The following is a 24562-nucleotide window of genomic DNA, read 5'->3' as shown; positions in this document are numbered from 1 at the left end:
TTCCATCACAATTAACTCAAGAAACTGAAACACAACACAAACTCACCAGCAACATGCTCAAAATCAATGCCATCAATACCCAGAACGAGGATACCAAAAAAGCAAAACAAAACAAACCTATTCAAAGAGTAAATAGTCAAAGCAACAGGGCTCAAGTCAGACACACTACAAGGTCAACACATCTAAGACAAATTCAAGTACAGGGAGCCTTATACACTGAAGAGCTGGCCATTATCCCAGGGGTCACAAAGGTAAACGCCTTCAGGGACCAGCAAAGGTCTATAAGATAATACAGAGTGGGCCTGTCATAAGCTGGACCACAGGTGCTCCAGGTAAAGGTATTCACCTTCAATTTTTAGAAATTTCAACTCTTGCAGCATGATTCTTAAACAGAGTCTACAATCAAACAGAGAAGGAAACGGAGTTAAATATGGGTATAGAGTAGATGACATAGAATAAGAGTCGAAACCAGAAACGTGGCCAAGTCCACAGAGAATAAAATGCAGAGCAGTGATCCTAGTTGTCATTGTTTGAAAGAATGGTGACCACTTGGTTTATATCTTCAAAGGCAATAGCAAAGCAAAAGTTAAAAGAAATGGCTTATTAAACTCTAATATGAGGGATTCAGGTTTATCAAATAGATTCTTGACATAAGTAATTGAGCTAGATTACAAAAAGATTGCACACATTCTCTTGGAAGGCTTTAAATAAATGGAGCTTCTAAGAGCTATAGGTGTGGCCTAATTGGAAGGCAAGGGGTGGACCAAATGACCTCCCAAGGTCCTGATTTAAATATGTCTATATAGTCAACCCTTGGTTATCCAGCCCAAAGAAGAAGACAGTGACAAATCAGCCTAAGCTGAAGATAATAGAAAGTTATATTTGCCTTTGGAACGTATTTTGGTACTTAAATTAGAATGTGTCTTTCTGACGCTCTGAGAATTCACAATGCTTCACAACAGCCACAAAGAAGGCCTGACCTGGAGCTGGGAGGCTGCCCAATTTCACCATCCCATCCTCCATGCAAACCTTCTCCTTTGCTGGGAGTGGGCAGTATCATCTTGTAGAAGAACACTCGGCAGCCCAAACTTTCCCAGACAGGGCCTGCCTGGCTCAACCCTTCCCTGGGAGAAGAGAGAAGGGTCTTTCCCTGATCTCTGGCTGATTCAGGATGAGGATCCAGGATGGTCTGGGTTTTGTTTCCAGAGGAGGACTCCAAAGTGCTGCAGGCCCCACAGTCAGCAGCAAGCTAGACCAGGTTTACCTCCAAAGGATGGTCTAGCCTCCCTCCCACCAAGGACACAGAAGCAGATTTCTTGAGTTCTTGGAAGAGACAGAGGGAGGGGCTTCATGGGAAATGAAGATGAAATGAATGCCCAGCACTTGGAAAGAAATAAACTGCATGCTCAGGAGATGCAGTGGTAACTGTGTGCGTCCAAAGATGGGTGCGATGGAGAGCTGCACCTGAAGCCCATGTCCAAGGTGAAGGGCCAGGATGCTCACTGCAGTAAGTTGTAGAGGGCCTGGGAGGAGGGAAGGATGGTTACCCTACCATCCTCTGTCCTCTGTCAGCTCCCAGGAGCTACTAGGGGAGGCTGGTACCATCTGACAGGAGGCGGGGCCAGCTAGAACATTTCAGACATGCATCAAAGTCCCGTAAGCAGAGACTCATGGCTCTGGGAGGCAGGATTTGATGAGGTGGGCTGCTCCCGATTCAGAGAGACACCAGATTGTCACAGCACCAAGCATGGACAAGCTGCTCAGGTCACCTCAGCAGGGTCATTACAACCACTTCCGATGTTCCTTTTTCTACCACACTCTGCTCTTTAGTTTTTCCTTCTTAAAACCCAGAACTGTGCTAATTTCAATGTGGGCAGTATCATCTTGTAGAAGAACACTCGGCAGCCCAAACTTTGCCAGATAGGGCCTGCCTGTTAAATTAAATTTAAATTTAATTTAAATGAAATAAAATTAAAAATTCAGTTCCTCAGTCATAGTAGCCACATTTCAAATGCTCAACAGCCACATGTGGCACGTGGACACCATACCGGACAGCACCGACATAGAACATCTGCATCATTGCAGAAGGTTCTATTGGACGGGGTGCTCATCCAGACTTCTAGGAGGTCTAGAATTGGGTACCTCCTACTCTTCACAGGGTAGAAGAAATGAATAAATGGAAGAAGAAGTGTGCTTTATAAAGTATCTTTTCTATGCATCATCACCGCTGATCCTCACCCTGTCCTGTGTGGTAGGTGGGGGTAGACTTCAATATGCCCATTTCAGAGGTGAGAAAATAGGCACCGCATAGCCGAGTAACTTGCACAAGGTTTGCAACTATTGGGTGGTATAGTTAGGATTAACACAGGTCTTCCAATTCCAAGGTCAGTGCTCTCTGCTGTTACATGCAGCTGCTACAAACAATGCTACCCGACAGTGACTATTTTCCATGCTGCCATAAGAGCTCAGGCCTCCCAGAATGAGGAGGACAGGCCCTGGTGTGTTTATCGATCGACTGATTTTTGAAGTGGTAACAAAACTTTGCACAACCGTAGTTCAGTAGCTCTAGGGTCAGGGAGCCCTGGGGTTCAAATCCTGACCCATCCACGTCCCGTTTAATTGATGAGGGCAAGTCGCTTCCCGTCTAATTCCCTTTTCTTGTGTATGTACTTCACAGAGTTGTCAGGAGGATGAAGTAAGACAGTGCCGGGGAAAGGCTCAGCACGGGGCTCCAGAAACAGTGCTTATCGATGGTTACTGGCAGACCTGACAATGCACTAGTACATGCAACACCCTACTGAGGTTTCAGGACAAGAAAGCATGACAATTATTCCTGTTTCTACAGATGATACATCTGAATCTCAGCGAGTAAGGGACTGACTCAAGGTCATGCAACTAGAAAGCTGTAGCTCTACGGCATGAACTCAAGCTACTTGGACTCCAAATCGTATGCTTTTCTTACTACACAATGTTGCTTCTCGGGCGGGCAGCAAGGCATGCTTTAGAGTATGTTTAGCTATCCTGAATTCCCGTCTTCCTCCCTTCTGTGAAAGGGACGATTACTGTCTTCCTAGTCTTACGGAAGATGCTGTGCAAAGGCAGCTTTGAGCAGCCCCTTCTCTCATAATTGTCACCTTTAAGCCCTTCCTTCGTAGAGAGTCTACAGTCCCACTGCTAAGGAAGTGTTACTTGTATAACTAAGGAGACTAAAAATCTGAAGAGCATGCCTCGAAGCAGAGCATTCAAATTCTCTCCCTGAAAAACTCTCCAGCCTCCATCTCTCACTGCTACAGCAAAAGACAAGGACATGGCATACTAGAGGCCCAGCTGAGCCCAGCTGAGACCTAGGAGCGGGAATAAGTATTGTTGCAAACCATCGGCTTTTGGTATTTGTTACTCAGCCTTATCACAGCAAAAGCTGACTGATATATGGGTCAGACTCAGGGTGGGAGACACTTACCCTGCCACAACGATCTCAAAATCCCCATCATGGTCCACATCGGTGACTGCCACACCATAGTTGAGCTGGGTGGGGTTGCTGTCATAGTCAGGGGGCAAGACGGAGCTGGTGACTGCAGTGAACATGGGTTCAGCACGCTGGGACCCCTCGGTGGGGGGCAGAAACTGCAGCAGCAGCAGGAACAGTAACATCCTGAACATCTGCAACCAAAATTTACAAATGTTACTGAAAGATCTCCTAAGCAAACAGCCCCAAGTAGGCCTTTCCCCCTTCTTCATGGAGGGCTTGGCCATTCTGAGGCTGCCACTTTCCCATTAACACCTGCCCTGACCACCATGTTTAAACCTACAGCCTGCCTGCATCACATCTGATCACCCTTATCCTGCTCTGCTTCTTCTTTCTCTATAGCACCTATCACTGTGTAATCTACTTATTCATTATGCTTACTATTGATTGTCCGGCTCCCTCTGCTAGAATGTAAGCTCCACCAGGGCAAGGATCGTTGTGTTTTGCTTACTCATGCACACCAAGCCAAGGACAGGGTCTGGCACATAACAGGCACTAATCACACAGTTGTTGAGTGAAGGAAAGAAGGAAGGAAGGAATGGGGGAGTATAAATACATTGGCATCTCCCATCCTCTGTAAGAAAGATTGGGGGAATGAAGAAGATAACCACTCTCAAACAGTCCTGGGGTGGAGTGAGACCCCCATGGGTGTCCCAGTCTAGAACAACAATAGAGGCAGCGAAAGATTATCCTTCAATGGGACATACCCCAGAGGTAGCCTGGAGGGAATCTGGCCAAGGTCCCTTCCTAGGGCAGCTGGCTATCATCTCCAGATCAGAAATCAGTCATTTAGGGAATGTATTCCAGCAGGATCTGGCGGCGGCACGTCATTCACTTGGAGAAATTAAACCATTGTGTGTGTGTTTTATTATAAATTAATTATGTATAATCCATTGTATAATTCATTATTATATCTCTAACATAACTCAGGGTGTTGCCCAGCAGCCTGGGGCCACGGGAGCTGGTGGCATGCACCCAGGAGACTGATGAGAATGGCCAAGGAGCTGGAAGGACCGCGCCCTGCCTCTGCGGGAGCTCCAGATAGCACCACCCGGACACTCTGCCTGCAGGCCTGGAGTCAGAGCTCACAGAGTGCTCTAAAGGCTCTGCTGAGACAAGTCTCATGAAGGCTGCGCAGGCCCAGTCCTGCAGGCAAAGTGGTGCCTTCCTGCCTTCAGAAGGCAGCAGACCCCTTCTTGATGGAACTTTTCCTGTTGGCATGCCAGTGTGTCTGGCAGCCGAGAGCAAGGCTGAGTGAGGCTGATGTCTTAATGAACAGAAGATGTGAAGACGGATTCTCCATATGGAGACAGATGCTCCTGCCAGCAAATGAGCTTGCTTCCATTCGGGACCCAGAAACCCAAATGAAGGGCCCAGGCACTGCCTTCACAGTCAGACATGCTTCAGAAGCCTCCCTAATGCCTTGCTGGTGAGGCTGGGGAGAGACCCAGGGGCAGGACTCCCACTGTGGGCGGAAACTAACCTTGGTGAGCCTTCCTGGGAAGGGGGCTCTTGCAGCATGTTCATAAGGCACATGTTGGGTGTTGCACTATTAGAGTGAGGTCAAGCCTAAATTACTGAGATGTCTGAACAAGACAGTATCTTCTCCCGGGCTGTCTAATCACGGAAGGCAAACGCATCACTATGAGAGTTAAGCAACTCGGCAGGAAGTTTGGTTGGATAAAGGAAACTTATAATTGGATTAATGAGCAGCTGGTGGTAAAATGAGAAGCTAAAGAGTATTTAATAACCAGTGTAGACATGATGAAATGTAGGGTGGATCTGAAGGTCACTGGTCTTTTCAAGGTATGACCTCTATTGTAAGGACAACAAATGAGTTTCAACTTGAGAGCCAGATCCAATTGATTGGCAGTGGATTGAAAGAGTACTGTGATCAGATTACAAGGTTTGCAATGGACAGAGAAAAGGAAAGTGGCATTGGGTATATCTTCTAGAAGCTAGTTAGTCCCTCCCAGGCACCATACCTACAATTTGGGTCACTGGCACCAGGGAGGGAGGTCCAGTTGGGGTAATACGGAAGGTGAAACAACCTTCTGTTTAGGTAATATCAGAATTCTGGAATAGGTTTCAGAAGCACATTAACTACTGAAAAATACGGTATAATAACTATTTTTTCTTAGATTGCACACTTAATCAGGAAGCCTCAATGTTCTTTAGAAGAGATTCATAACTTATAAAAGTAAACATCTGGTAGAAATTTTCTAATGAAGGCCATGAGGGGCAAGAACCATGATCCAGCCTGTTGATTTTTACCTTTTCTGTGAAAAGGTGAACTTAAAAAAAAAAAGATTATTTATTTGTTTGTTTGTTTGAAAGAGAGAGACAGAGTGTGAGCATGAGTTAGGGGGAGGGGGCAGAGGGAGAGGGAGAAGCAGACTCCCTGCTGGGCAAGGAGCCCAATGTAGGACTCGATCCAGGACCCTGGGATCATGTCCTGAGCCAAAGGCAGATGCTTAACCGATTGAGCCACCCAGGTGCCCCGCAAAGCTGAACTTTTAATTAAAGGAGCCATATGAAAGAGGTCGCTACTCTGTGTTAACCATTTCCAGATAAATAACCCAAAGCAAGGTTAAAAAGAAATATTAACCTACGGGCTGACCTCCATTTTGCTAGGTGACATTGAACAAGTCACAGCCTTGTTGGGTCCCAGCTTTCTTCTCCAAAATGAGAGTTTGGGATAGACTCTAAAGGTCCTTTCCTGCTCTAAAATTCTATGATGAATTAAAGGATTTTTTTTAGAAGCAGAACTTCAGCAGTTTTTCTCTCTGGTGCCTTCTATAAACTTCAGACCAACCTGTGTGATTTTCCTTTCTGAGCACATTAAACATATTTTGAACAAAACAGCTTTTCAGCAGGGTTCTGCAGTAGTTCCCCCACAGAGGCCAAGGCCCAGAGAGGAATCAGCCATCATTAGTGAGGAATCTGAAATCACCCCACATGGGCAGACCAGTGGACAGCACCCCCCCCCCCGCCGCTGCGGTGGGGCAGGGGCAGAGGGGGGGCAGGGAGAACATGCAATTTACATGTTATTCTTCGGCTATGTCAAGGGCACTCAGTGCACCCACCCGGGTTGCTCCGAACCAGCTGTGAGTTAGAGGGGAAGCTGTGAGCCTATCTCCATGGCAGATTGGGAAACAGTTCTGGTGAAGACACTCAGGAAAAGGCCTGGAAAAGATCCACGTTCTACTCTCAGGGCTCGTGTGAAAGAAATCATTGAAGGGCTTCTCTGTACCTTGACTACTCAGACTGGTTCCCAGACCAGCAGCCTCAACATCAGCTAGGGGTTTGTTAACAAGCAGGATCTTGGGCCCCACCCCAGACCTAATAAATAAGAATATGCATTTTAATAAGATTTCAGGTGATGCAAATGCACGTTAAAGTTTGAGAAACACTGCTCAGCTGGAGCTTTACACTGGAATAACTGGGGGAGTTTTTTAAAAAATACTGTTGTCTGGGGTGCCTGGGTGGCTCAGTCCGTTAAGAGTCTGCCTTCAGCTCAGGTCATGATCGGGTCCTGGGATCGAGCCCCGCATCGGGCTCCCTACTCAGCTGAGAGCCTGCTTCTCCCTCTCCCTCTGCAGCTCCCCCTGCTTGTGCTCTCTCTCTCTCTCCCTGTCAAATAAATAAAATCTTTAAAAAAAAAAATACTGTTGTCTGACAATGATTTCTTGGACATGACACCAAAAGCACACAACAGAAAATATAGATAAAATGGATTACCTCAAAATTTAAAACTTTTGTACATCAAAGGACACTATTGACAGAGTGAGAAGGCAACCCACAGAATGGGAGAAAATATTTGCAAATCATATATCTGATAAGGGATTAATATCCAGAATATATAAAGAGTTCCTACAACTCAACAACAAAAAACAACCCAATTAAAAATGGGCAAGGGACTTGAATAGACATTTCTCCAAAGAAGGTATATACAAATGGCCAATAAATATGTGAAAAGATGCTCAACATCAGTAATCATCAGGGAAATGCAAATCAGAACTATAATAAGATACCACTCATGCCCATTAGGATGGATATAGCAAAAAACAAAAACAAAAAAAAAACAAACCCAGAAAATGACAGTCGTTCAAGAAGATGTGGGGGACTAAGACCCTTGTGCACTGCTGGTAGGAATATAAAATGGCATAGCTACTTCGGAAAACCACTGTGCAGCAATTCTTCAAAAAAAATCCCAAATACAACTACCATGTGATCTGGCAATCCCACTTCTGGGTTTACATTGGAAAGAAGTGAAAGAAGGGGCTCAAAAAGATACTTGTACACCCTCATTCATAGCAGCATTATTCACAAGAGCCAAAAGGTGGAAGCAACCCAAGAGTCCATCAACAGCTAAATGGTAAACAAGTGTGGTCTATCCGTAGAATGGAATATTATAACCTCTAAAAAGGAAGACCGTTGTGACACACGCTATGACATGGATGAACCATGAAGACATTGTGCTGAGTGAAATAAGCCAGTCACAAAAGGACATATACTCTATCATTCCACTTAGATGTGATACCCAGAATAGTCACATTCACAGACACAGAAAATAGAATGGTGGTTGTCAGGGGCTGGTGGGGGGAGGAGGAATGGGGAGTTAGTGTTTAATGGAGACAGAGTTTCAGTGTGGGAAGATGACAAAGTCTGGAGATAGATGGTAGTGATGGTTGCACACCAGTGTGAATGTGCGCAATGTCACTGAACTCTGCACTTAAAAATGGCTAATGTGGTACATTTAGAGACCAGATGTCTGGTCTCACACCAAGATATTCTCACTTAACTGGCACAGGGTGCAGCAGGGGCACATCAGAGTTCTAAAAGCTCCCCCATGTGATTATAATATGTTCTATACCAGTGCTTCTCAAACTTTAATGTGTATGTGAATCACCTGGCGGTCTTGTTAAATTGCAGATTCTGATTCACTAGATCTGTAGTAGGGTTCAACATTCCCCATTTCTAACAAGTTCCCAGGTGATGCCAATGATCCTGGTCTACAAGTTACACACTGAGTAACAAGGTTCTGTGCTGTAGCTCCCAGTCAAGAAACCAGGGTATACACTACAGTGAAGGTACGAGATTAGTTCAGGAACCTGCTCCTCTGTCTCTAGATCTAAGATTGATTGAAATCAATCGAGGGTTATGCAATCCTCAGAGCTGCAGGCTCAGTTTATCCCTATACACTCAAAGTCCTAGCTGTCTTCAGCTCCGAGTTAAATTACCATACTTAATATGAAGTGACAAAGAAGGATTCTGATTCCAGTTTTTACAAAAAAGTGAGAAGAGGGTAAGGGTTGGAACTGGAGGGGGGTCAGGTCTAGGAGAAAGGGGATGGCTATCACCAAATGGTACAGCCTAGAAAAAACAGGTTATGGGGAGGAATTTGCAGGCTAAGACAGAGGTGCGTGCCAACGGGTTCTTAAAAACCATGATAGTGCCTGGTACTAGTTGGTGCTCAATTAATATTTGTCAAATGTACAAAGGGATATGTCCAAATGATAATGTGAATCAGCAGAAGTTGTTTGCAACTTGTCATACAGTTATTTAAAACCTGTTCTTTCCCTAAAGCAAGGCTTCTCAAACTGTAAGATGCTTACAAATCACCTGAAGATCTTGGTAAAATGCACATTCTGATTTGGTAGGTCTGGGGTGGGGCCTCAGTTTCTGCACTCTAACAAAATGTCACATGATGTCTCTGCCGCTGGTCTGCAAACTTCACTTCTAGTAGCAAGGCTCTAGACCAAAGGTTCTAAACCCTAGCTGGCCGATAGACTCATCTGGGAGTTTTTAGAAATATGACGTGGCCCAGGTCCTTCACCCAGTTTCGGACTGAATTGGTCTGGGGTGGGGCTTGGGTGCTGTATATTTTTAGAAGCTCCCCAGATGATGTTGATGGACAGCCTGGCTTGAGAACCACTGCCCTAGACTCATGGTCCTCAGAGACCTGGGAGTGTAAGTTACAACCTGCTTTAAAGTGAAAAATGTTTCTGCTCCTAAAATTCCTCACCAGCTTGTTGAAGTATATGAAGAAAAACTACTTAGCTAGAGAATGTCACAGGAAGAGGTGAGATAGGGAGTTTGGGGAAGAAAGCAGAGCAGGCTGGAACCGCGTGAAGCGGAAGGGCCGCCGGCACCTGGAGTGACCTCACATTTTACATGGCTGACCTGAGAAACCTCCTGTCACACCACTGTGAACATCTGAATCTTTTGGGAGAGCGTGGAGAAGTTAAACATGGAATCAAAAAGTAGGTTGAACTGAAACTTTTTGTTTTCTTGAATGCTTGGGTATGAAGCGCCTACTATGTATTTGAGCACTTTGAGCGGCTCGGAGTAGGAGGTTAAGCACGTAGGTGCAAACGGAGGACACCCAGGGCCGAGCAGCCTAGAGGAGGTGAGGCTAACTACCAAAGGCAGAGCTTGGGCCGAGGGGCGCAGGGCCAGAGTACCTGGTGCCTCAGTAAGGAATGTGGGCTGCTCCTACAGGGGAGGTGTGGGGAGGGGGCAAAGAGGGGTCTGGCTTAACAAGGGCAAGGGATGGTAGGACTGGAGTCAGGGACCTGGATTTGGATCTCACCCCCCCCACCCCCGCATCAACTAGGTAGTGACCTTGGGCATGTTCCTCCATCGTTCAGCTCTTCAGTGTCGTCATCTGTAACGTGGTGTCTGACATGCTCACTGTCTGCTTCCCACGTTACAGATGACAACACACCAAGGTTTCAAGGGTTAAGTGAGCTGGTGGACACCTGTTGGGGGCCAGGCCGGGCAGTGCTCACTGCTTGTTTCCCTTCTTCCACACGGATAGTGTTAGGTCAGATAGTCTTTAGACATTGGCTGTGGGTTGGGTCACATGTAGCCAAACTCAGTTTTCTGTGGCCTTGAGACTTTCCTGAATTGGGTCTGAAAGCTGGTAACCAAGCAACCCAGATCTCGGAGTGGGGTCAGGCAGCTGTGGGGAGAGGCTTCCAGGGCAATTTCCAGGGCAAGCAGTTCTTCCGCAATTATCGAAAGAGACAAGGACACCACCCCGAGCTCTCACAAAAGCAAGAGCCCTGAATGCTTCAGATGTTGAGAATGAGCACGGAGCACAGACCCTTTCCAGACACTGTAGGGGGGCAGAGTCTCACTCTACAAAAGAGCCCCGAATGCTTCAGAAGTTAGAAATGAGCAGGGAGCACAGACCCTTTCCAGACACTGTAGGGGGGCAGAGGCTCCAGGGAGAAAGACAGCTGTGGGAGCACTCCGCCCTGCAGAGGCCGAGCCCCACACAGGAGTGCCTGGAACTAAGGCATCTTTGGAGAAGAGCTACCAGAAGTTGTCTTGGTTCATTCACCCACAGCGACACGCCCCGTGGACCCTCAACAATCCTGGGATTCTGCTCGGCAGCGCTGGGGTCACAGGGAGAAAGTTAGTCAACATTTGCAGTACAGGATGAGGGGTGCTGTGGAGGAGGGAGCACAAAATGATAGCTAAAGGAGCTGGGGGGCAGGGCGGGGAGCTGGGAATGCTTCCGAAGAGGTAGGGGGGTGTCGCTGCAAGTTAAGTTGAAGGATGCTAAGAAGGCAGCTGGACAGGAGAGGCAGGAGGGAAGGGAGAGCATCCAGAGAGCAGACCCAAAGGTGTGGAGTACCCGGCTGTCTCCCCAACCTGCCCTTCTAGCACTGCCTATGTAAGGCCCCGATCCCTGGGTCAGGAGTGGGGAGGAAGCGTTTTTTTCCCACTCCTGAGGTTTCCATCCAGAGGACCTTCCACTTGACTAGAGCAGTGGTTCTCAAATGAGGGCAATTTTGCTCCCCCACCAGACCCCCGGGATACCTGTCAATGTCTGGAGACAGTTTTGGTTGTCACAACCAGGGAAGCGGGTGCTGCTGGTTCCTAGAGGGTAGAGACCAGGGGTGCTGCCAAACTTCCTACAGTGTACAGGACAGCCAGCAGAACGAAGAAGTATCCAGCCCAAAGCATCAAGAGCGTGAGCTTAAGAACCTCCAGTGCCAGCGCCACATTCCTGGGCTCCCTCCTTCCCCCGAGTCCTCCTCCTGAGGGCTGCAGGGGCACCTCTCGGATCGCTCCGTGTGCAAGAACTGCGCAGGAGGGCCCTTTCTGGACCTGCCTCGTTGCAGAGGCCACTCTCCGCCATGTGTTGAGGCTGGCCAGGCAGGCTCAGCCCTACCCCCACCCACAGGGAGGGCTGCAGTGCGAGGTGTCTACAGACCCCACTTTGAGGGAGGGCTGCAGTGGGAGGTGCCCCACAGACCCCACTCTGAAGCCGGGCCTTCCAAATAGCTGTTTCTGTAATGATGGTGTCTGAGGCTTGCCTCTTTCCTCCCTTCTTCCACCCCCTTTCTCTCTCTCAGTTGGTCCTGAATCTGAGTAGGGAAGGGGGATGCTATTCATTGGGCCCCTTTAAACCCCAACACTGTCACTCAGGTTGGAAATCTGGTGTCACGATTGGTTCTTGCTTCTCCCTCCTTCTCCACCATGTCCATTCTCCTCCATGAATATTTCTCAGAAGTGCCCAGTCTTTCCGTCCCCACTGCTGGAGATCTGCCCCTCTACCTTTCCCCTGAACAGTGGCAATACTTGCTAACTACCCCCTTCCTCTCACCTCACCCGCTCCCGCACGCCTGTCGGGGCTCCGTTTCTAATCTCAGAACCGATCACATCTCTCTTCAGCTTAATTCACGGGCGGGACTCTGTACACCAGGCAAACAGGTTTTCACTGCAAGTTCATGTAACAAGTCCTATATGAGGAATGGGTAGTAATAGTGAGACTTACCTACTCCTGACTGGGTGCCAGGCACTACTCTCACCCTTCACACAGATGATCTCCTTCAGTGCTCATAATAACCTTGTGTGTTAGGTTTTACTATGGACCCCATTTCATAGATGAGGAGACTGAGGCATAGAGAGGTTAAGTAACCTGCTGAAGGTCACAAAGCTAGTACGTGGTGGAGCCAGATTCTGTGTCTAAGCCCACTGGTCTAGAATTGGCATTCTTAGACGCTCCACTATACTGAACTTGTCTTAAAGCAGGTGAGACAGAAACCCCTCCACCTGGGGGAGCTGGGGGAGGTCCAAGAGAGGGGCGGCGGTGAGCTGACCAAGCGGACAAGGTAGAGGAAGTGTCCCGGGCTGAGGGGCCAACATGACACATGGACGAGCAGGCTTGTGTCGTGCAATGAGGCTCTGCGTGGCTGGAGCACAGGATGGGGCAGGACGACCTGTGGGAAGGAGGGTGGAAAAGAGCGGTGGCCTGGTGAGCCACAGCAACCAGAGGGTTAGGGAACCACCAGGCTGGAGGGGTGTGTTAGAAAGACCCCTGTAGCAGCGGGGTGTAGAGAAGCCATGGGCGGGTGCGGCTGGAAGCTGGGACTCCAGCTGGGAAGCAAATACTGGGCCCGAGCGGGAGAGAAAGCTGGACGTCAGCAGGTGCCCTTCCCTCGGCCATTTGTTCACTGCATATCCCCAAGCACCCACACCGTAGCAGGTCCTGTGCCCACCTCTGGGAGAACAGCTGGGAACAAACCAAGGCCTTGCCCCCATGGAGTATAGGTTCCGAGGCCAAGGTAAGGAGCCTGGAGTCACACCACGGGAAAGGGTCTGAAGTGGGCGACGACAAGCTCAGCCATGCACTGCAGGAAGCGCGTTTTAGATTTGGGGCAGCGGTGTGCAGGACAGACCGTTGGCGCGCCTGAAAAGCAAGTGAGAGCCTCACGGAAGGGCTGTGGGCATCCTGGGGCAGTGGAGGGGCGTGACACCGGCTGACCTCCAAAGTGCTTTTCCAGGCCTAAGAGTCTAGGGGGTCAGGGTTTGTTGTTTTTTTTTCCCCTAAATCACTTAAAATGCATTAGCGGAACTTGCTATTTAGAAGCATGGCCCCGGGACTCTTTCTGTGAAGCAGTGATTCACTTCCTAGTCTGTGTTCAGTGTAAATCCAAATTATCATCTATTCTCTCAGCTTAAAGCTAGGCAAATCTGCGCTGAGCTTCCTTGCAGCAGCCTGGTGGGAAGGAGGGGGGGGAAAGGGCAGTGATAACCCTGAGGGGCGTAAAGAGAAAGAGAACCTGGGCCTTGCCTAGGGCCCAGAGCTGGCCACCATCTCAGAGGGTGGGCCCTGCCTGGGCTCCTCGACCCCTGCTTGAGCAATGGGACCTTGAGGTTTCTAGAGCCCTCTGGGAAGAAGGAAAACTTCTGCCACTGTTTCCTTCTGGGAAGAAGGAAAACTGGCCTCACTGATCCAGGCCATTTGGAGATCCACTTTCATACCAAGAGCCACCTCTGCCCCAGAATGGCCACCTGCATTCGCTTATTTATCCGCCCCCTAAGTACCCACTGAGCTCTTCCATGCGCCAAGCACCACGCTAGGCGCTGAGTTTACAGCTGAGAACAAAAGACACAGTGCCTCCCCTGACGCGGCTTACAAGGCGGTGTTTCTCCTTCTCAGGGACTCTTGTGTCCCCACTTGCCAAAGCCTCCTTGGATATACATAGCTTCTCTGATGAGAGGAGCATGGTTATGATCTCCAAGGAAGAGTGTGTTCTTAGAGACCAGGATGAAAGGGAATGTGACATCACTTAGACAACGTGTCTGCAGGAGAAGGAAAGGGCCTGTCTGCTTAGCTCCTCTATTACAGGGACAGACCGAGGTGTAACCTTGATCCCCTAAGGAGAGACTCAAGTGACTTCCTACCTCCAATCCTGAGCACATGGATGGCAAGACCAGAGATGGGCCTTCAGTGAAAAACACCAACGGAGTTTTTCTGTTGCAGGCTGGGATCAGGCTCCTGGGCCCATTCCCTATCCAGACAGCTGGGTCAGGATTTGTCTGACATGATGGGTCCTTAAAGACAGACCTCAAAATAGGGTACAGCGGGGATGCCGAGGGAGAGCCTCCACTTGGGGGCTGCTCTCCAGGCAGGTGGAAGCTGCCGTTCGGGAGGAAGTCCCCGCAGTCCCTCCCCTGGTCAACGGGACAGCCTGAGCTCAGCTGTGATTCCCATGACCTTGTCACTCTACTTGTTGGGCGCAAACAAAGATAACAGTAACTAGAAACAACGGGAAGGGTCATTTTATACACTCTCTGCACTTGCAATTCTTCTGTGGCTAATTAAAGTAATATGTCAAAACGTCCCTTGGAAGAGATCTTTAAGAATATGTCTGTTAAGTAAACAAGGTTTTACTAATTAATGACACGCCTTCCCATCCCTCCGTGAAGTTCCTTGCAGAACTTCCGTGTGCCAAGAGGGCTGAGCAGGAAAGAGTGAAGCTGCCCCCTCCCCTTCCCGGAGGGAGTGGGGACAAATCCAATTGCTTGTCATTTGCGGAGCTATCAGTTATCCAGTTTCTCCTCCGGATGTTGATCAGATCTCCTGGGCTGGAACCAACTTACAGGGCCAGCGTACTGGAATTTTTCCAAGAAGAAAACACTTTTCTTCTTACGAAGTCAACACGATTTCTTTCAAGGAAAATTTTTATCTTTTCTTTTTTTTTAAGTGGCTAGGGTTTTTGAAGGGCAAGTCTTTGGACTTTTTTCTAAAGGTAATGATTATGATATACTTATTTGCTAAGACCACCCACCCCTACCCCGCCACCACACACACACACACACACACATACACAGAGGTGTGGGGGTGGGGGCATGATGCGCCCAATATTACACAATGAGTCAGTGGCACAGCCAGAAATAGAACTTTCCAAACTCCTGAATTCTTAATAATAGCAATATTAGTAATAGTCTCTTTATAATTTTCCAAGTGTTTTCACAGCTCACATTTTATCTTCACAACTTCTTTGAGAGAGTTTGGGTAAATCAGTCTGAGCAAATAGGACATCTGAGTTCCAGACCAGCTTGGCCGCTGGCTTGCTGTAGGACCCTCACTAGTCTTTTCACCTCTGTGGATCCTAGAGGCCTGAGCTGTGAAATGGGGGAGCCGGATGAGGACACTTCTGAAATCCCTCCCACCTCCAACATGCTACAGTTCTGTGTGGCGATGCTCCAGCCCAGGTTTCTCCGCCCTGGCACTATGGACATATTAGGCCAGACAATTTTTCACTGGGGGGCTGTCCTAACCCTGGCCTCAACCCACTAGATGCTAGTAGCATTCCCTAGCCCAGTGGTGACAACCAAAGATGTCTCCAGACGCTGCCAAACGACTGGGGGGCGGGGGGCCAACACAGGCCCTCTAGTCACTGCCAAAGGATTTCAATAAGGTCAAGATCGTGAGTGGTTCAGCGGCAAAATGTCTTCCTGTCCCCAAACCCTTCACCCCTCTCTGTCTACTTTTCCAATGCAGCCTCCAAGTCCTTTGCTGCTTCTCATTTCTTAAATGCTCTAAGTGGTCCAGGGTGTGTTGGGTGTGATAAGGAACCAGTTGATTTCATACTTTTTCCTAAGCAGAGTTCACAGGTTTATGTCCCCTAAGCAACCAGCCAGGCTCCCCAGAAATCCCTCACAGAGCCCCGGCTGGCCTGGAAGCCTGTATCTGCAGCCTGCAGGAGGCTTGGTGAGCACGGATTTGTCAGCACTCTTAAATCACTGGGCTCCGAGGAAGGCTTCTCCCAGCACAAAGATCCTTCCTTAGGAATCAATAGCTCAGGGCCCTTCATCACATTCAGAATTATGCTGGGATCTGTAAAATTTCTTTTCCCCAAGTATGGCAGAACCCCCAAATGAAAACCCCAAGGTGGGGGAGGGGAGAAGGCAAGGAGGGAGCCCTGCCAGGAAGGCCTTGTCCATCAGCCCAGATGCTGCTGTGAGCAGAGGCTGATGTGTAACCCTGGACACTCAGCCTCGCTTGCTTGGAAAAGGAAGACTCAGTGTGGTTCCCAGTGATCCTGCAATAATATCTCTTTCCAGCTGAATACCTCCTTACATCTTGCCGAGGGCAGAGGCATTTTAAGAATATCTTCCTTGATCTTCACTATTCTACCCTTATCACAGGGTTGCCAGCTTCACCATTTTACAAAGGAGGAAACTGAGGCATGCAGTGGTTAAGCAGTTTGTCCAAGGTCTCTGAGCCAGTAAGTGGGGGAGCTAGATTCTAAGCCTGTGTCCTTTCTACTACACTGGGCTGCCTTCCCAATGAGAGTAGGGTAAGTAAGTGTCAGCCATGTAGTGGGGCTCATGAAAAGGGTGACTTCTTATTTTTCAGGGTCTAATGCCACTTCTTAAACTCTATGTCCTTTCCCCAGTCAACCAAAAATCCAGAGATCTGGTGCTCTAGCCATATTTCATGTATTATATTCTTCTCCATATCCAGACTAGACCAAGCCTTGGGAATGCAGGCACGTTTCTTCAGCTAGAGCCAGGAGCTGGCGCAGATCTCAAGCACAGCCTCTCAGAACCCCACTTCCTAAAGGAGGGTTGCTCTCTGGTGGTCCACATAATCTTACTACCTCCCTCCTCCCCCTGAAGACTAAGACCCAACTTGTCTGTGAGCCTGAAGGAGAAGAGGAAACTCAAGCATCCTTCCTGGCAACAAGCATCCCTTGGGTGAGCTTTAGGGACAGAAGAGGATCTGGCTCTCAGAATTCTGGCTTTGGCAGCACTGGTTCCTCCTGAGGGTCACCACTGAGTCTGCTGAGGCTCCGAGGGGACCCCAGAGGAGCTCTATACTGTGTGCAAAGGAACAGGGTGGGGAGAAGAAACGGAGGGGCGGCCCACAGGCCACTCAGCAAGCCTCCTTCCCTGGGCCCAGCTCAGATGTCGACAGACTCACAGAACAAAAAAAAGGCAGTAGAAACTGTAGTATCTTCCAGGTCACCCAAGAAGCCCTACCACGAGGATTTTGCAAAAATAGAACAACCTAGCACTCTGCCCTTGAGCTGGGAGCAGCAAAGATGGGGAAATGGGCAAATAATGGTTGGGAACTCTCCACTTCACCCAGGATCTGAGTACTAGAGGTGCCACGGGCAGCGGTGTGATGCAGGACCGGGAGAGCGTCCGGCAGCATGCCCTAATGAGAGAAAGGAAGAGCTCTGGCCTGGCTTCCAAGACCACAGTGAGGGACTGGGCACTTCTGATTCCTCCATGCATGGACTGAGAACTGGAGTTGCTTTGTTTCTGCCTAAAAGACTGCTTGGAATAACGAGATAAGATAGTAGATGGAAGGGAAAAACAATTCGGAATTTCTATTACCTGTATATGTACATTACAAGAACTTTACCTGCTCCTCGCTCTGAATAATTGATTTGAAGGAAATTTCCCCCAATTTACTAAATTTATTAATTTACCAATGTCAGCAATTATGAGTACCTAGTGTGCTGAGAATACACGTCCATCTCCACAGTAAAGAAGAAGATCACAGGATTGGAAAGAGCTCTGCGTAGAGAACTGGGAATCCTGAGACCTAGTCCAATGTCTTCCACCAAATAGCCATGTGACCTTGGGCCAGACACTTGCCCTGACTGGGCTTCAGCTTTCTCATCTGTAAATTAAGTATGCATGTGAGTGTTGGGGATGGGATGAGGTTGGACTAGATGCTCTTCAAGGATCCTCCCTTCTAGCCCTAATGTTCTTGGACTCCATGAGCTCCTAACGAATTCAAAGGACCCACCAGAACCAAGCACAGAGGAATGATCTCAGAGAGCAGGTGGGACTGAACACCAGCTCTTTCCCTGGAATGTTGTGCGTGCACCTGCCCCATCGCACCTGAGATCACAGGACAACCTGAGGTCCAGGAAGCCTGTGGGAGCGGGGCTCCCATCATGAAGGTGAGGGCTGGGGGCTGTGGCCTGGGCTTGCCCAAAGTGTTTGGTTACCATGGTCAGTGAAGGGCAAGAAGTGGAAAGTCAGTGGTCTTGAGCTGGGTGCCTTTGGCGCCCCCTACTGGACACCAAGGAGCCTGCTCCACCTTTAACCTTCCATCACCGCTGCAGGCAGCAAGAAAGATTGACAACAGGAGACTGTCATAAGCACTTTCATAGCACTGCGTTTGTGGTCCATGGTCCTCTCTCCACAATGGTCTGACTCCCTAGAATGACACAGGCGTTTGGTCCACACATTCACAGGGCACTCCTGTGCAGCGATAGAACGTCTTAAGCAAACATCAAGGTGCCAAGTAATAAACATCAGGGTTCAGAACGCCAGGTGCAACCCAGATGGAGAGAAGGGAAGAAAGAGCAACGAGCAGGTATCTCGCTGCACAAATCCCCAGTGGAGAGAAGGTGTTGGGAAATGCAGCAGAAAAATGTTGACTGCAGACAGAGGATGGAGCTGGGTTTGGGGGTATGGATTGATAACCCGCATAGAAGATCTCCAGGCTGAAGCAGCTACCCTAGGAGTTCAAAACACCCACGGTGTTCAGGAATGGGGTACAGGTGAAGGATACACCCCAACTGAGCAGCATGCCTTTGACCTTCTCCAGAGTCCATTAGTGCCAACTGGAAGTCAGAATATTCTAATTGTGGGCCACCGTGCCAGCACCAAGACCCTAAACTCCCTTCATTGCTTCTTAAACTGACTTTAGGACCTGCTGCCAGAATGATGTTCTTAAGTCAGAGGGAGAGAAAATGCTTCCTCAAGAGCTATACTGGAAGAACCGCCATGTTCCCACTTTTCCATCCTCCATCTCCCCTTCCTCATGGCCCAGAGTGAGGTACAGCATGACTCTGAATTTGCTCTGATTCAGTCTTGGGTATCTCCAGCCCCAATTCATCAGGGTAAAAAAAAAAAAAAATCTCCCATCAGTAGCGATTCTCTTCCCCAGTGAGTTCTCCCCTGATTCCCGACAGCACTACAGAGCTGTCCCCTATTCTTGGAACCCTTTTCCCTTCTTTTCCACCTGGCTTCACTTGAGAAGTCCTGCACCCATCCCAGAAGACATCTCAAGTGTGACTCAAGAATGTGTCCTGCCTGGAGAGCTGAAGCACCTCCTGGGACGCACAGAAGCCACACTAGGTGCACACCCCACCACCACCGCCAGCAATATTCATTAGTCATTCCCGGAGGAAGGGGAGTGCCCCCCTCCCAACTCCAGGAGCATTCCGCGACCACTCTGGGAGGCTCCCATCCAGGCTGGGATGATTTTGGATTCTTGAGTTGGTTTCTGCAGAAACGGGACTAACCAGGGCTCCCAACTACTGTACTGCGAAGAGGCGCGCTGCATTGTTGGGCATGCCCCCAAGCCTGGCCTGCTGCCCCATCAAAGCCTCCACGTGCCCCAAAGGGCGGAGGAGGACCCACGGCTTCCCCGGAATGCCTGAAGCTGGTTTGCCCGAGACAGGCTGCGAGCGAGGAGACCACACCTCGGTCCAGCAAAGGCAGCTGGCGGCTACGCCGCTCGCGGGGCTAGCTCCCGGAGCTCTCTGCCACCCAGCGCTGTGCCTAGGAGCTCGGCTTCCCCGGGGAAGAAGCGCCAGCGCCCCGGGGCTCTTCCCCATCCCGGCAGCATAGTCACCCGAGGCCAGTAGCTTCCCCGGCCCGAGGCTGAGCCCCGCTGGGTGACTCCCAAATACCCCCCGGCACATCCCTCCTCACCTGCTCCGCCCCCCTCGCAGCCCCAGTGTCCCCTCCCCAAACGGCTGACCTCCAGCGCGCCCCTAGCACCTTCCCCGCCAGCCGGGCGGGCTGTGGTCCGCACACTCCCCGCTCCCACCTCTCCTCCACCTCCAGCCCCGCGCCCGCCTCGCCCCCAGCCCGCGGGGGAGGCTCGGCGCGCCGGTAGGGTCCTGCGCCTCTCGGCAAGTTGGAAGCACAGCCGCCGCCGCCGCCGCCTTCGGTGGCGGTGTCCGTCTTCCCGGTTCCCCGGCGGCGTCCCCGCCACCCCTGCGGGCGGGTCGGGAGGGGCGTGCAGGGCGGGAGAAACTTTCTCCGCCTGAGGGAGTGGGGGCACCGGAGCGGGTACTCACGCCGAGGTCGGCGCTCGGAGCCATCTTCGGGCTCTCTCAGCCCCACCGCCTGAGGGCGTCGGAGCGCGGGCGCTCGCTGCAGCCGCCGCCGCCGCCGCCGCCGCCTTCCAGCTCCCAGCCCCGGTACCGGGCTGGCCTCGAGCCTCCCGCCCCGCCACCGCTCGCTCGCTTTATACAACTCCACTCGAGCGCGCCCGGGCTTATGTAAAGGCTGGCGGAGACCCGCAGCCAATGGCGCGGCAGCTGGAGCGGGGGGGGGGCCCGGGCGGGGGGCGCCCGCGCGGCCAATCGCGGCGCGGGGAGCGCGGGCAGCCGGTGGGGGAAGGGACGCCTCCCAGCGCTGATTTAGGAGCGGGGATTGCGGTGGCAGCAGCCGGCAGCCCGGCCGGCCCCGCGCGGCGCGGAGGGCGCTGGGGTGGGCGGCGGCGCAGGCGGCGGCGAGGGCGGACGCCCCCCGCACCCCGCCGCTGCGTCGCGTAACCTTCAGGAGGCAGCGGGGCCTGGCGAGAAGGGGCGAGGCGAGGGCGCCTGGCCGGGCGCTAGGGGCCCCGGGCCGGCGGGAAGCGGGGGTCCCTCGGGAGGAAGCGCCGAGCTGGAAGGCCAGGGGGAGGGGAGGGAGGCGAGCCCCGGGGCCCCGCGGGCACCCCAGCGCCCAGGGCCGAGGGCGGCGCTGCCTTGCCTTTCCCCCCGCAGATAGCGATCTGGCGTCGCCGGGCCGGGCCGGAGCGGCCGCGCGAGGCGCGCTGATGGCGAGATTTCGCGCTGCGGAGCGAGCGCCGAGCCGATCTTTATCCGGCCTGGGAACGTGTCCGAGCGCCTCTCGGGGACAGCTCGGTACGGAGAGCTGAGCTTCGCGACGGCCCCAGAGGGCGGGGAGCGGGCGAGCACAGCTCCGAGAGCAGGCGCGGCGGAGGAGGCGGTGGCGGGCCGCGTCCTCTCCTCCCCACCCCCACCCCGCCCGCCGCCGGCTGTGCGCCCACCCCACCCCGCCGTGCCTCCGCCCCAGCAGCGCTGGGGCTGAGCTTAATCTGGGGTCCCCCAGTAGGCCCACCGGCCCTGGTCTTTCCAGCCTCCCTCACCGCTCTGCTCACAGGTCCTGCTAACTCCCTCCTCGACCCCCAGCCCGCTGCAGTGGCCGGGATGGTCTCAGCCTCCCTGGATCAGGGGCCACGCGGGCCAAACTTGGGAAGAATGAGCTAGGTCAGCAGTACCCAAAATACCCGTGTACTGGGCAGGAAACGGGCCTAGATCGATAACACTCTGAAGACAAGTCTTTTGTTTTGCACCTAGAATAGAGCCTGGCACAGAGTAGGCGCTCAGTGAGGATTTACTAAATGAATTGTGAGCTTCCTTGAGTAAGTCTTCCGGTTTCGCAAAGCTGGGGCACGCACGGGGCTCTGGAAGAGAGAGACCTGGGCATACGCCGTCGGAGAGGGAGGGAGCTAGGACTGTTTTCCCATCTATTGATGCCTTTGTGACCGTCGCTCTGGCTTCTGGGCACTTAACTCTTAAAATGATTCCAATGGTTTTTTGTTGTTGTTTTGTTTTTTTATGGAGGCCCCCTGCCAACTAGCCCCTAGCCCCGGTTATCCCCAGATTTTGAGCAGAACTTCCAAGCCTACTTTGGCCCTGTTTTCAGGTCTCTGTGATCGTCCCCTGGAAAGAAATAGCTAAGCATAGGCAATCTTTCTAGCTTTTGGGCCGTGGAAGTAGCTCAGGTTCTTAGTCCTTTGAGGGTTGTGGACCCTTTTGAGAATCTGGGGAAAACTGTGGAATCCTTCCTCTAGAAAAATATACAAACACATATGGGCAAGCACATCTCCGAGTATCACCTCACGATCATTAGGGATCTCAAGTCTTTACTGGGGCTCTGCCCAATGTCAACCTGTTTCTCTAGGGGTCTAGGGTGGTAGCTTATAATCATTTCCCTTTGGGGGATCAAAAGAACCCTTTTGAAACTTTCAAGATTCTGATTAATGTTATGGGTTTGTTTCTCAGAAAAATGCTCAATCATATACTCGCATACACGTTGCCATGCAAAGTTAGGGGGTTCGTGGATACTTAAAATTTCATCTAAGACCCCAAATGAAGAACTTAACAGCAAATAAACTCCGTCCCAAGGACACACCTGATTCCCAGCTCTTTCCATAAAAAGTCCAGTCTGCTCTGCACCCTGCGGCATGACTACCCCCACCGTGTTCAGAGGGCATCTGAGTCAGATGGTGATGGCCCTGGCACCTGAGAAGTCATCTCCACACTTGTTTCTGCATCTTGGTCCCCGCCATCCTCTTCGTGTGGAGATAAGTTGCAGGTTGTCATGTTCTGTCTGATCAATGAGCATCCCTTAGCCAGAAACTCCAACTCAGGGAGATAGCAAGTGACTGGTAATTAACCAGTTTCACTCAATCCCAAGCACCTGAGCACACCTTTCTTGGTTTTTCTCACCTCTCTCTGCCGGCGAAGCTGTGGAGCCTCACCTCACCTGAACCTGACGGATTTAGTAACCAGTGCAGGGATTATCAGCATTAGCCATCCAGATGTGAATAGGCTGCCTGCACAAAACAGCTCTATAATGATGTCACACTTTCCTGCAGCTAGCCAAGTAAGGGTGCAACAGACCAGAGGTGCTGGGGAAGGACAGAGAAATGCAGGCAATGACGGAGACATTCTCTCCAGGAAGTTCTCCAGGGAATACAAGCTGGTTTCTGCACTTGAACTTGTGAGGGTTGAGCCAGTGAGCCAGGCAGACCTGGTACTATAATTTTGAATTCCTCTAACGTCCTCCACATCCATTCACTCAGTTCATGTCTGTGTCCACTCGGAGTCCAGCCCTGCCCTGCCTGTCTCATTGTAGGCGTCTTGCCTACAAACTGCCCAGACACACCTTGCTTTCTTGGGACGCATGCACACTGTTATGGACTGAATTTGCCACCCCGCCCACCCCAATTCATATGTTGAAGCCTTAACTTCCAATGTGACTGTATTTGGAGATAGAGCCTTTAAGGAGGTAATTAAGGTTAAATGAGGTCATAGGGTAGAACCCTAATCCTTAGGATTGGTGTCCTTATAAGAAAATAAAGAAACACCGGAGGCTTCCCTCTCTCTCTCTGCATGTGGACAGAAGAAAGGTCATGTGAGGACACAGACAGAAGTGGCCATCTGTAAGCCAAGGAGAGAGGCCTCTGAGGAGACCAAACCTGCTGGCGCTTTGATCTGGGACTTCCAGCCTCCAAAGTGAGAAAATGAATTTCTGTTGTCTAAGCCATTCCTGTGTGGCGTTTTGTTATGACCACACGAGTAGACTAAGACACACATGTTTTCAACACACTCCTTACCCAATCCAGCCAGTTCAGTCTCCTCCCAATACCCTGACTCCAGTCTTCTCCACTCTAGTCAAGTCTCTCTCCATATCATCTTCCCACATTGTCCATTCTTATCTGGGAGACTTGACTAAGATGTTTTCTCATCTTCTGACACCCAAACGAAGTCTCACCTCCCAAACCACCTTCCCAGACTGCTCTGGCCAGTGAGCTTTGCCTTTTCTGCTCTGTTGCTGGGTCGGCAACTTCTTAGCACTCTATAATGCATATTGTCCAGTTTTCTAATTATTTCTTGTGTGTAAAACTTGGCCATCCGATCAGAATGGAAGCCCCTTTAAGTCCAGAGTTTGTACCTTACACTTGACCACTTCATAGAAGTCAGCATGAAACTGGGCACGGAGTAAACACACAGTGTTTGCTGATTAATTTATTCCAATTAAACACACTTACTTTAAAAAATACCAGAAAGGTTATGTGGCGTTACATTTTCTAAAATCTCAAGACATTTCGTGTGTGTCATTTCAGTTATCTTGAAAGTTTATTGGAGCGGGGGCTCTTGGGAACCAGCTCGCCCCTATAGTTCAGCCTCAGACGGGTTATGCAAGTCAGCCCTTCTTTTTCCACATCAGAAGATTTGCTATCCTTGCTTTCCTTGTCACCCTCACTGATCCACCTGGCTGTCTTCTCATTCTCCAGATGGAAAGAAAAGACCAGGGAATCTCAGATCTTAGAGATGCTTCTGTTCCAACAGATCTGTTACAAAAGAACAGAGAGGTTGCTACAGTTCCTCAAGCCCTTATCTCAAGCCCTTGAGGCCAAATGGGGTTTTAGAATTCAGAAAGGTACCATAC

At 50.6% G+C, this 24562-nt stretch overlaps 1 protein-coding gene across 2 annotated transcripts in view; it reads right to left on the bottom strand.

Annotated features, from left to right (window-relative positions):
* CRTAC1 (cartilage acidic protein 1) overlaps positions 1-20579 on the bottom strand; it is a 133777-nt gene extending 113198 nt beyond the window's left edge. Inside the window, exons 1-2 of one of the 2 annotated variants that reach the window (XM_078077274.1) lie at positions 20392-20579; positions 3461-3660 (exon numbers count right to left, since the gene is read on the bottom strand). In XM_078077274.1, the coding sequence (XP_077933400.1) occupies positions 3461-3660; positions 20392-20415 (224 nt within the window). In that variant the 5' untranslated portion in view covers positions 20416-20579. The remainder of the gene's footprint in view (positions 1-3460; positions 3661-20391) is intronic. The other variant, XM_036074301.2, reaches the window with a different exon arrangement.
* Between the last annotated feature and the right edge of the window lie 3983 nt (positions 20580-24562).

Source organism: Halichoerus grypus, chromosome 7, assembly GCF_964656455.1.
Source record: "Halichoerus grypus chromosome 7, mHalGry1.hap1.1, whole genome shotgun sequence".
Classification (NCBI taxonomy): Eukaryota; Metazoa; Chordata; class Mammalia; order Carnivora; family Phocidae; genus Halichoerus; species Halichoerus grypus.
This window is presented reverse-complemented; position numbering and strand designations above follow the sequence as displayed.